The sequence below is a fragment of the Haliotis rubra genome, unplaced genomic scaffold (genome assembly GCF_003918875.1).
Source record: "Haliotis rubra isolate DU_JTF1 unplaced genomic scaffold, ASM391887v1 Scf909, whole genome shotgun sequence".
Taxonomy (NCBI): domain Eukaryota; kingdom Metazoa; phylum Mollusca; class Gastropoda; order Lepetellida; family Haliotidae; genus Haliotis; species Haliotis rubra.
In genome coordinates, this window is record NW_025767645.1 from 248,972 (window position 1) to 263,018 (window position 14,047).

The 14,047-nt window shown below is 45.6% G+C and overlaps 1 protein-coding gene across 9 annotated transcripts in view; it reads right to left on the bottom strand.

The window, feature by feature from the left end:
- Positions 1–14,047, bottom strand: part of LOC124264093 (proline-serine-threonine phosphatase-interacting protein 1-like) — a 112,751-nt gene that overhangs the window by 81,070 nt on the left and 17,634 nt on the right. For all 9 annotated transcript variants that reach the window (XR_006895041.1, XR_006895042.1, XM_046698819.1 and 6 more), the window contains exon 2: positions 10,469–10,569. Coding sequence is in view for 7 of the 9 variants with exons in the window: in XM_046698819.1 (XP_046554775.1) it covers positions 10,469–10,569 (101 nt within the window). In the remaining 2 variants the exon portion in view is untranslated. The remainder of the gene's footprint in view (positions 1–10,468; positions 10,570–14,047) is intronic.

Genomic DNA, 14,047 nt, shown 5'->3' on the forward strand with positions numbered 1-14,047 from the left:
CTGCCTATACCAAGCTTGCTGCTTGAAGAACACATTCCATCTTGGCTGACTGCTGGGATACATAGGACACTTATCAAGAAGGGTGCTGATTACTGACGGGCAGGATTTTATCTCTTAGGTTGAGTGTGGATCTTATGGCACTATTCACATACTTTGAAATTATTGGCTATAAAGGATGAAACAGGGCTGAGGTGGGTTTAGTCTCAGTTTCTAGGGTTGTCCAGCAGATGTTTCTGGCTCATTGGGTAAGGATGGAAATGATACCTTTCTCAACCTGAGTGGTTGGAGGCTGGGATTTGGTTGGAGGAAGTGGATATATTGGTCGCCAAGTAGAGCTTCCTGTAGATATGTGGTGGAGATGTGGGTGGGAGATCTTATGGTGGTAGATCTTGTGGTGGGAGATCTGTGGTGGAGATGTGTGGGAGATCTTGTGGTGGAGATCTTGTGGTGGGAGATGTGGTGGAGATGTGTGGTGGAGATAATGGTGGAGATCTTGTGGTGAGATCTTGGGGGTGGGAGATGTGGTGGAGGCGTGCAGGAGATCTTGTATGTAGAGATGTGGTGGAGATTCCTAGTGGTGGGAGATGTGGTGAGAGTCTGCAGATCTTGTGGGTTTTGGTTTCTTTCTGTACCAGGGACGTCAAGGAAGCTGGGAGTTTGTTGTCGGAATTTCTTCCTGCTGTGAACTGGACTTAGGAGGTTACAATGATTGCAAGTCAGGTAGCATCCTGAACAAGTTTATTGTCTCGCAAGCTACCGGTTCAAAACTAGCTTTTAAAGGTCATACAACGCAAAACACAACCTCTGTAGATTCTGATACCTTTCTGGTATGGACATACCGAAACAAATCGCTAAAATGCAAATTCAACTTTTAAAGTTGAAAAATAACAGCGATGAAAAAAACCGCGAAATCTCCAGTTCAACCTGATTCGACTAATTCTTTTCCAAAGCGTTCTGGGAAACGGGCTCAATTGAGCTATTGGGGTTTCATATGCAACATGCAGTAAATAGGTTCGCATAGCATTAAAAGCGGGTTATCGGGTGAATACTCAAGATGACTGCCTTGGTGTGAGCTATTTTTCTAATGTTTTGTTGATATCTCAGCTATGGCATAGCAACCAGAACCTTTTTATGATATGATCAGTCTAATTCACTGTTTATATATAATTCTTCATTTGTTTTCTCAGTTCGATACTTAAAAGCAATGTCAAGTATTTAGTTGCTGATGGTAAAATTCTTTAATCTGTGGTATATAGATATGCCGCTGCTCAAGCAGACAAAACTCAATGTCTTCTTTTTATTTGGGACACCTGTGTGTCTGCACGCCTGATCTAACGCATAATGACTATATTCAATACACAGCTTCAATCACTGACCACATGCAATTCTGAAACTTAATAATTAATCAGACTATACATTCATAAACAAAACGCATTGATTTATGGCTCCGAGTTCATCTCTCTCATTACATTATGTAATTACACAGATGCAGGCAGGTGTAGATACTTGAACACATGATCCATAAAGTTATGATGTCTGTTGATTGCAAAAATGTATATACACACAAAAATGAGTAATGCATTTATTAAAACCTTAACATCCTCTAAATATACCGACCCACAATGAGGCTCTGCTAAGGACATCTGGCATCATGAACCAGCCAAGCACCGGAGCACGCACACGCTCCACTGAAGATTTGACTTCGTCTGGTATCCCAGCTGCTCTGATTTGAGGGAAGTGTCCCAATAATTGTAATATTGCAACTTTCCAGATTTGACAAAGTTATCAACTACTTTATCCTTTTGTTTATATGTTTTCATGAATCAGCTACGTACATTATGTATACAGCCGAAGGATAATTGTGTTTTAATTATAAGTTTGATTTATTGCATGTGACCTTTCATTCATATGAAACGATTATTTAAATACAGCAATATTGACATATTTCAATGCTAAATAAATATTTTATAAGCTCATATTAATTCAACTGTATCTGAAAAAATATAACTTAAAATATGACACACTAAATCCATATGTGCCTGACATGACAACTCGCGGAAATTATTCCAAACTTCAAGTTAAATCATCAAATCTTTTGAGTGACCTATCAACAACTACTTATCCTGACTCATGAGGTGTACGCTAAGCCACTCCCAACCTTCCGCTAGGCACTTTGGATTTATGGATTTCCCTGCGCTTGCAAAATTTAAGGTCGGCTCATAATCAGGAGAGAGGGAAGCATTTTGGCAACGAACGGTTACAGCATCACAGCCAAAACTGCTGACAACGAGATAACTCTTGATGATCTGTAGTGATTTTATCGTCTGTTTTAATTGAACGGACAGATTTCAATAGCTGGAGCCATACGATAGTTCCACTAAAATTGCAAGGAGGAAGGAGACAAAGCAATAAGCATGAGTTCTGATAAGGAAAATCATTTTTATCTTTAAGGGCACCACGTCTAATGTCCAGAGACATTCATAAGTCTTGGCAAAGGATGGTTTGGCACGACAGATTCTTCCAGCCGCTGGGTGATAGTCTGCCCATCTCTGCTTGTTGAGTGATAAACTCTTCCATGGAACGGAAGGACTCGCCTGTAGCGGCTATCTATCCCTATCTCAAAATATCTGAACTCAACATAGAAGACATGTACTGGTGTCGTCTCTTTGAAGCTCTTTACCTGGCTGCCGTGAGAACACTGGCAATCTTCAGAGCTACCTGGACTGCCTGCCGGGTATTGGGGACTGATTCCGACAAACTTCCCTGGACAGTAGTAATACACTGCTCCAGCAGCCACACTTCCAGCTCCCACACCTCTAGCTCAAACTTCCACACTTCCAGCCTCCATACAAACTCCCAGCCACACTTCCAGCCCCACACTTCCCAGCTCCCACACTTCCAGCCCCACACTTCCAGCCTCCCACACTTCCAGCCCCACCTTCCAGCCTCCCACACTTCCCAGCCCCACACTTCCAGCCCTACACTCTCCAGCCCCAACTTCCAGCCCCACACTTCTAGCCCCACACTTCCAGCCCCACCTTCCAGGCACCTACTTCCAGCCCCACACTTCCAGCTCACACACTTCCAGCCCCCACACTTCCAGCTCCCACACTTCCAGCCCCCCACACTTCCAGCCCCACACCTTCCAGCCCCACACTTCCAGCCCCCACACTTCCAGCCACACACTTCCAAGCACCACACTTCCAGCCCCACACTTCCAGCCCCACACCTCCAGCCCCACACTTCCTAGCCCCCCACACTTCCAGCCCCACACTTCCAGCCCCACACTTCCAGCCCCACAGGCCCACACTTCCAGCCTCCAAACTTCCCAGCCCCACACTTCCAGCCACACACACTTCCAGCCCCACACTTCCAGCCCCACACTTCCAGCCACACACTCCAGCCCCACACTTCCAGGCACACACTTCAGCCCACACCCCACACTCTCCAGCCCCACACTTCCAGCCCCACACTTCCAGCAGCCTCCAGCACACACCTTCCAGCCCCACACTTCCAGCACACACACTTCCAGCTCCCACACTCCTTCTCCTGCCCCACACTTCCAGCCCCACACTTCCAGCCCCACACTTCCAGCCCCACACTTCCAGCCCCACCTCTTCCAGCCCCACACTTCCAGCCCCACACTCTTCCAGCCACACTTCCAGCTCCCACAGCTCAGGGAGCCACACCTCTTTCCAGCCTCACACTTCCAGCCCCACACTTCCAGCTCCACACACACTTCCAGCCCCACTTCCAGCCCCACACTTCCAGCTCCCACACTTCCAGCTCCCACACTTCCAGGCACAGCCCCCACACTTCCAGCCACACTTCCAGCCCCACACTTCCAGCCCCAACACTTCCAGCCCCACACACTTCCAGCCCCACACCTCTCCAGCCCCACACTTCCAGCCCCACACTTCCAGCCCCACACTTCCAGCCCCACACTTCCAGGCCCACACACTTCCAGCCCCACACTTCCAGCCACACACTTCCAGGCACACACTTCCAGCCCACACACTTCCAGCCCCACACTTCCAGCCCCCACTCTTCCAGCCCCTACACACTTCCAGCCCCCACACCTCCAGCCCCACACTTCCAGCCCCTACACACTTCCAGCTCCCACACTTCCAGCCCCTCCCACACCCTCCAGGCACACACTTCCAGCCCCACACTTCCAGCACACACCTCTCAGCCCCACACTTCCAGCCCCACAGCTGCCACACATCTCCAGCCCCACACTTCCAGCCCCACACTTCCAGCCTCACACCTCCAGCCCCACACAACCTCCAGCCCCCACACTTCCAGCCCCACACTCTCCAGCTCCCACACTTCCAGCCCCACACTTCCAGCCCCACACCTTCCCAGCCCCAGCCTCACACTTCCAGCCCCACACTTCCAGCCCCACACCTTCCAGCCCCACACTTCCAGCCCCACACCTTTCCCAGCCCTGCCCCACACTTCCAGCCCCACACTTCCAGCACCCCACACTTCCAGCCCCACACTTCCAGCTCCCCACACTTCCAGCCCCACACTTCCAGCCCCACACCTCCAGGCACCACACTTCCAGCCCCACACCTTCCAGCCCCACACTCTCCAGCCCACACTTCCAGCTCCCACACTTCCAGCCCCACACTTCCAGCCCCACACTTCCAGCCCCACACTTCCAGCCCCACATCTCCTTCCAGCCACACTCTGTGCTCCCACACTCCAGCCCCACACTCTCCAGCCCCACACTCTCCAGCCCACACACTTCCAGCCCCACACTTCCACACCTCCAGTTTCCACTCCAGCCCACACTTCCAGCCCCACACTTCCAGCCCCACACTTCCAGGCACACACTTCCAGCCCCACACACTTCCAGCCCCACACACACTTCCAGCCCCACACCTCCAGCAGCCCCCACACTTCCAGCCCCACACTTCCAGCACCACACTTCCAGCCCCACACTTCCAGGCACAGACTTCCAGCCCCGCACTTCCAGGCACACACTTCCAGACCCACACTTCCAGCCCCACTTCAAGCCCCACACTTCCAGCCCCACACTTGCAGGCATGCAGGTCTGTTGTGTGCTGTAGAGTCAATATCGGTATCCATCCAAGATAATCTGCTGTCCTCCTCTCTGTGATGTGAAGTATTCAACTTTTGTCAGACTTGCCAGGATTTGCAACTAAACGTTGTGTTACAAGCATTTTAAAGCAATACATTTCCTTCTCACTTTGTATAATCTCACTCATTCTACTCTTCAGTCTCCCTGCCGTGTGAGAAGGTTCTTCTAAAACTAAATGCATGTAAGTTTTCAAAACATAACTGGACAATTACTCTTTACTTTTTACTCCCCTAACTTCAATGTGGAACAGTCCACTTATGTGCAGGTAAGCGTATCGCTGTCACAATAAACTTTGTAGCTATTATTCCCTGTAGGCATTAGTAGACCCTAACTGGGCCCATCTCTCGTCTTCAACCTCCACTACCAACTCATTGTTCTACAACGTATCAGTTGTATAAAGTCAACTCTAATCACAACCAATCACTCTGTACATCAACCTCCTCTGCTGAAATCACTAATCAGATATCAGATATGTCAATGTACATCAACCTTGTCAATTGTCAATTGTATGTACCCACTGTGCAGCTATGTCAATTGTATTCTCCTTGTTTCAGTTCTGTGTATCTATGTATATAGTCAATTGATAGCGTATATATTCTCCTTGTTAGTGTATGCACTACACTACACCAAAACTTCGCACTCATTGCAATGAAAAGTTGACTTTCCATAAAAGTTGGTTTCCCTTCATATCTACAACTTCTAAATGCCTCCCAAAGAAGTTTAAATGTCAGCAACACAAAAAGGCACAAGTCAATGACAACGATGCCATTCAACTATCTTCTACATAAATACTGAGTGACAGGTTGATTGATTATTTGGAAAGACACTAGCTCTAGGGCTGGCGATCGATGTAGATCATTGAAATCCATAATCGATTGTCAAGAAATATAGGAGAATTAACTTTGAGCACTTTGAGCAAAATGCTCCCAACAATCTGAAGAAATCCAGCCATTGCACATCACTGGCAAGTAGGGATATATTTAGACATGGATGACTGACAAAACAATGGCCTCAATATAAGTTAGAAACAGCCCTTCAGGGACCGTTCATAGTTTATGTATGATATTAACGATGACACAACATACACACACATAGATCATTATTTATATTTTGATCCATCAACAATATTTCCGATTATTGATGATTTCAGCCAGCCCTAACTACAACACAGATACGTCCATGCCAATCACAGTCAACCTTCACCCAGGCAGTAGGCATGTTATTTCATATTCATTGCAAGGCAAATCTTTCTGCACTAATGACTATGACTACACAATGACATTTAGAAAGTGGTCAAAAGTAACATATACTATATTTGGGAAGACACTTTCTCAGTAAAGAAAACTATCAGCAAGCACAGCCCCAACCCTGGTCTGAGCTACACTGTAATTACAATGGCTGTTGGAGCCTCACATTACTCTTCCAGTGACCTGCTGGAAATGATATATGTTTAAACACTTGATACTTGACAGGGTCGTAACTCAAATGAGACAGATAGTGTCACTCTTAGTGTGACATTGTTTACTGTATACTTGACTCAAGTGCTCACACTCTGACTACAAGCAATCCTTAACAGCTAATTATGCATATTAATCATTGTTTGATGGGCATTCTGTAGATATCAATGTATACTACCCATCAAAAGTTAAGACTCACAAGTGTAAATGTAGCCAATTACTTAAATCAGCTGTTCTAAACTAGATTTTACTAAATATTCCATCATGTTTAAAGGTAGTGTTTACACATGAACTGATGAATTGTAAAACATATTCGTAATATTGAAAAGATTCTTTTCAGGAGTTCAATACATCATGAAACTCAGTGAAAATTGGCGAATTCTTAACAAAACTTTACACCAAAACGCAGCTGTTCACATGCACGATATTTGCACATGGTTTTCAGAGGATTGATGCATGATCTTCGTGCAATTCATCTGCATAAGGTTTGCAGATGGTTCCCCTAAGTTAGTGGAGAAATTCATCTTCGATGTAACCATGTATATATATATATATATATACATACATATATGAGTGCTTTAAGTGAGTCTAAACTTTTTGATGGGGAGTATATATTTATGATGGGTATATTCTGTACATATCAATGTATATTTATGATGGGCATTCTGTACATATCAATGTATATTTATGCTTGTACATATGCATATTTCTGATGGGCATTCTGTATATTTCTATTCATCAATGTATATTCATGATGGGTATTCTGTACATATCAATGTATATTTATGATGGGCATTCTGTACATATCAATGTATATTTATGATGGGCATTCTGTACATATCAATGTATATTTCTGATGGGCATTCTGTACATATCAGTGTATATTTATGATGGACATTCTGTGCATATAAATGGATATTTATGATCCTGTAGTTGAACATACATCTGTGAGGCCCAACCAGTTATGATCCAGTGCTCGCTAACGACGGGCATTGCCCAATACCAGGCCTACCAAAGAAAATTTTCCCATTGTGCAGAAAAATGCTGAAAAGCCCACATTAATCGTGGAAATAGCAATATAAACATATTACCTCGCTACTGAAACAGCAAAAACAGCAATTTTAAATCGCTAAACCTGGATAAAAAAATGAAGAGCCTGCAACTTCGACTTTGAGCCTGCGCACATGGACGAGGAAGTCTCCACTGCATGTTGACATTTTCCAGCTTGGACAAAAGTTACATTCCCTTTTTAAAGTATTTCTGTTGTGGTATTTGGCATTTATCACCATGATACTTGTGTGCATACTTGTTTAGTTTACTTTTCATTCATATGAAATGATTGACAGCAATTATTTCGACATATTCAATACATTTTCTACGCAAGGCAATTCAAGGTTGCTCAGAAATTTGAAAGAAGCGCGGATCTTAACGTGCATGGGCAGTAGAGGTCAAAGTTCGTGGATATATTAAATGTTGCAGTTTCAGTTTTACTGTTTTACTGTTTCAGTAGCGAGGTAATATGCTTACGTTGCTATTTCTGCGATTTATGTGGGCTTTTCTGCGTTTTCTGCACAGTGGGAAAGATTTCTTTGGTACGCCTGAACCCATGATATTTTTAGCAGCGATCCACATGCTATGGGCGCCGCATTGATGATAGTCTGAACTCAACACTTGACAGATCCTCCAGCCATGTGATCCTTGGTCATCATTCGGTCACTCTTAGATATTTCAGCAATCGAGTCTCGGCCAGACAATCCATTGATCAACACTGTTAGCATAAAACCAGGACTAACATGCCGGAATGATTTCACAAACCATCCCACTTGCTCAAACCAACTTGTGTGGGGATTCCCCACCATCCGGAGGGCGTCGACCTCTGCTGAATATCTAAGATCACCTATTTTTTTTCAGAACTTTTTCACTACACCATATTGAATTTATAAAAATTACCAAATTCAATTTTTTCTTGCACCAAGGAACCAACAGTGCCAGGTCCCAAGAGACCGTGGGATTCCATGCTGGCAGGGTTGGAAGCTGCATCAGGGGTACACAAACAGGGCTGGAAGCTGCATCAGGGGTACACAAACAGGGCTGGAAGCTGCATCAGGGGTACACAAACAGGGCTGGAAGCTGCATCAAGGGTACACAAACAGGGCTGGAAGCCGCATCAGTGCGCTGGGTACACAAACAGGGCTGGAAGCTGCATCAAGGGGTACACAAACAGGGCTGGAAGCTGCATCAGGGGTACACAAACAGGGCTGGAAGCTGCATCAGGGTACACAAACAGGGCTGGAAGCTGCATCAGGGGTACACAAACAGGGCTGGAAGCTGCATCAGGGGTACACAAACAGGGCTGGAAGCTGCATCAAGGGTACACAAACAGGGCTGGAAGCTGCATCAGGGGTACACAAACAGGGCTGGAAGCTGCATCAGGGGTACACAAACAGGGCTGGAAGCTGCATCAGTGGTACACAAACAGGGCTGGCAGCTGCATCATCAGGGGTACACAAACAGGGCTGGAAGCTGCATCAGGGGTACACAAACAGGGCTGGAAGCTGCATCAAGGGTACACAAACAGGGCTGGAAGCTGCATCAAGGGTACACAAACAGGGCTGGAAGCTGCATCAGGGGTACACAAACAGGGCTGGAAGCTGCATCAAGGGTACAAAAACAGGGCTGGAAGCTGCATCAGGGTACACAAACAGGGTTGGAAGCTGCATCAAGGGTACCCAAACAGGGCTGGAAGCTGCATCAAGGGTACACAAACAGGGCTGGCAGCTGCATCTGGGGGTACACAAACAGGGCTGGAAGCTGCATCAGGGGTACACAAACAGGGTTGGAAGCTGCATCAGGGGTACACAAACAGGGTTGGAAGCTGCATCAAGGGTACCCAAACAGGGCTGGAAGCTGCATCAAGGGTACACAAACAGGGCTGGCAGCTGCATCTGGGGCTACACAAACAGGGCTGGCAGCTGCATCAGGGCTACTACACAAACAGGGTTGGAAGCTGCATCAGGGCTACACAAACAGGGCTGGAAGCTGCATCAGGGTACACAAACAGGGTTGGAAGCTGCATCAGGGTACACAAACAGGGCTGGCAGCTGCATCAGGGTACACAAACAGGGTTGGAAGCTGCATCAGGGGTACACAAACAGGGCTGGAAGCTGCATCAGGGGTACACAAACAGGGCTGGAAGCTGCATCAAGGGTACACAAACAGGGCTGGAAGCTGCATCAGGGGTACACAAACAGGGCTGGAAGCTGCATCAGGGGTACACAAACAGGGCTGGAAGCTGCATCAGGGTACACAAACAGGGCTGGAAGCTGCATCAGGGCCTACACAAACAGGGCTGGAAGCTGCATCAGGGGGTACACAAACAGGGCTGGAAGCTGCATCAAGGGTACACAAACAGGGCTGGAAGCTGCATCAGGGGTACACAAACAGGGCTGGAAGCTGCATCAGGGGTACACAAACAGGGCTGGAAGCTGCATCAGGGGTACACAAACAGGGTTGGAAGCTGCATCAGGGGTACACAAACAGGGCTGGAAGCTGCATCAGGGGTACACAAACAGGGCTGGAAGCTGCATCAAGGGTACACAAACAGGGCTGGAAGCTGCATCAGGGGTACACAAACAGGGCTGGAAGCTGCATCAAGGGTACACAAACAGGGCTGGAAGCTGCATCAGGGGTACACAAACAGGGCTGGAAGCTGCATCAGGGGTACACAAACAGGGCTGGAAGCTGCATCAAGGGTACACAAACAGGGCTGGAAGCTGCATCAGGGGTACACAAACAGGGCTGGAAGCTGCATCAGGGGTACACAAACAGGGCTGGAAGCTGCATCAGGGGTACACAAACAGGGCTGGAAGCTGCATCAAGGGTACACAAACAGGAAGAGACTTACCTTTGTTTCAGGTATTCTTCAAATTCTTTACACATATGGCGGCCATCTTTCATCCGCAGTGCTAGTGCCTCAAACCCAGCAGTACTGGTGAAGTGCGTGCCCTGGGAATATATAATAATAATGATAACAATAGTCCATTTATATAATGATAACAATAGTCATTTATCCATGCACATTGCATGCTCAAAGAGCTGTCAGGTGCTCAAGGTTCAAAATCAGACTACCATCGTATCATACCAGGTACCCAGTTTTACTGCTGGGTGGACAGAGGCAAGTCTGAACAAACTCAATTGCCTAAGGTGAGACCACATGTATCACGTATGCTTCATTGTGGGGTAGGACTGAAACTCTCAGGAGTCAAGCTGCCAAACACGGTCAACCATCCGAGGACTGTCCACAACCACCGTTGCTTAACCTGAACTCTACACACAGGTACACACACCGCCATAATATACACAGAGTCCATGGATAATAAGAAAAAAATTACAATACTGAAAGGAAATTTCAAACAACTCTTCATTCAGTATATGACACATGGAACTTAATAATTTCACAATACTGTGTTGGCTCCCAGCTGGAGATCTATCATGAGGATTTGTCCACGTCAACATACTACTCACTGTGTATGACAGATGGAACTATTTCACAATAATGTGTTGGCTCCCAGCCGGAGATCTATCATTAGGATTTGTCCACGTCAACATACTGCACACTGTGTATGACAGATGGAACTATTTCACAATAATGTGTTGGCTCCCAGCCGGAGATCTATCATGAGGATTTGTCCACGTCAACATACTACACACTGTGTATGACAGATGGAACTATTTCACAATAATGTGTTGGCTCCCAGCCGGAGATCTATCATGAGGATTTGTCCACGTCAACATACTACACACTGTGTATGACAGATGGAACTATTTCACAATAATTTGTTGGCTCCCAGCCGGGAGATCTATCATTAGGATTTGTCCACATCAACATACTGCACACTGTGTATGACAGATGGAACTATTTCACAATAATGTGTTGGCTCCCAGTGGGAGATCTATCGTTAGGATTTGTCCACGTCAACATACTACACACACTGTGTATGACAGATGGAGCTATTTCACAATAATGTGTTGGCTCCCAGCGGAGATCTATCATTAGGATTTGTCCACATCAACATATTGTACACTTTGTATGACAGATGGAGCTATTTCACAATAATGTGTAGGCTCCCAGCAGAGATCTATCATGAGGATTTGTCCACGTCAACATACTGCACACTGTGTATGACAGATGGAGCTATTTCACAATAATGTTGTTGGGTCCCAGCCGGAGAGATCTATCATTAGGATTTGTCCACGTCAACATATTGTACACTTTGTATGACAGATGGAGCTATTTCACAATAATGTGTAGGCTCCCAGCAGAGATCTATCATGAGGATTTGTCCACGTCAACATACTGTACACTTTGTATGACAGATGGAACTATTTCACAATACTGTGATGGCTCCCAGCAGGAGATCTATCGTTAGGATTTGTCCACATCAACATATTGTACACTTTGTATGACAGATGGAACTATTTCACAATAATGTGTTGGGTCCCAGCAGAGATCTATCATTAGGATTTGTCCACGTCAACATACTACACACTGTGTATGACAGATGGAACTATTTCACAATACTGTGATGGCTCCCAGCAGGAGATCTATCATTAGGGTTTGTCCACGTCAACATACCACACACTGTGTATGACAGATGGAACTATTTCACAATACTGTGATGGCTCCCAGCCGGAGATCTATCGTTAGGATTTGTCCACGTCAACATACACACACTGTGTATGAGAGATGGAACTATTTCACAATAATGTGTAGGCTCCCAGCAGGAGATCTATCGTTAGGATTTGTCCACATCAACATATTGTACACTTTGTATGACAGATGGAACTATTTCACAATAATGTGTTGGGTCCCAGCAGAGATCTATCATTAGGATTTGTCCACGTCAACATACTACACACTGTGTATGACAGATGGAACTATTTCACAATACTGTGATGGCTCCCAGCAGGAGATCTATCATTAGGATTTGTCCGATCAACATACCACACACTGTGTATGACAGATGGAACTATTTCACAATACTGTGTGATGGCTCCCAGCCGGAGATCTATCGTTAGGATTTGTCCACGTCAACATGCCACACACTGTGTATGACAGATGGAACTATTTCACAATACTGTGATGGCTCCCAGCAGGAGTTCTATCATTAGGATTTGTCCACATCAACATACTACACACTGTGTATGACAAGTGGAACTATTTTACAATAATGGGTTGGGTCCCAGCCGGAGATCTATCATTAGGATTTGTCCACGTCAACATACTACACACTGTGTATGACAGATGGAACTATTTCACAATAATGTGTTGGCTCCCAGCAGGAGATCTATCGTTAGGATTTGTCCACGTCAACATACTACACACTGTGTATGACAGATGGAACTATTTCACAATAATGTTTTGGTTTCCAGCGGAGATCTATCATTAGGATTTGTCCACATCAACATACTACACACTGTGTATGACAGATGGAGCTATTTCACAATAATGTGTTGGTTTCCAGCGGAGATCTATCATTAGGATTTGTCCACGTCAACATACTACACACTGTGTATTACAGGTGTAGCTATTTCACAATAATGTGTTGGCTCCCAGTAGGAGATCTATCGTTAGGATTTGTCCACATCAACATACTACACACTGTGTATGACAGATGGAACTATTTCACAATAATGTGTTGGTTTCCAGATGGGAGATCTATCATTAGGATTTGTCCACATCAACATACTGCACACTGTGTATGACAGATGGAACTATTTCACAATACTGTGATGGCTCCCAGAAGGAGTTCTATCATTAGGATTTGTCCACGTCAACATACTGCACACTGTGTATGACAGATGGAGCTATTTCACAATAATGTGTTGGCTCCTAGCCGGAGATCTATCATGAGGATTTGTCCACGTCAACATACTACACACTGTGTATGACAGATGGAGCTATTTCACAATAATGTGTTGGCTCCTAGCCGGGAGATCTATCGTTAGGATTTGTCCACGCCAACATACTACACACTGTGTATGACAGATGGAGCTATTTCACAATAATGTGTTTGGCACCCAGCGGAGATCTATCATTAGGAATTGTCCACATGAACATACTGCACACTGTGTATGACAGATGGAACTATTTCACAATAATGTGTTGGGTTCCAGCGGAGATCTATCATTAGGATTTGTCCACGTCAATATACTGCACACTGTGTATGACAGATGGAACTATTTCACAATAATGTGTTGGCTCCCAGCCGGAGATCTATCATTAGGATTTGTCCACATCAACATACTGCACACTGTGTATGACAGATGGAACTATTTCACAATAATGTGTTGGCTCCCAGCGGGAGATCTATCATTAGGATTTGTCCACATCAACATACTGCACACTGTGTATGCAACTTTATACATCATCTATGTAGTCAAAATCACAATGAAGAATTAACACTGAAGCTCACGGGAAACT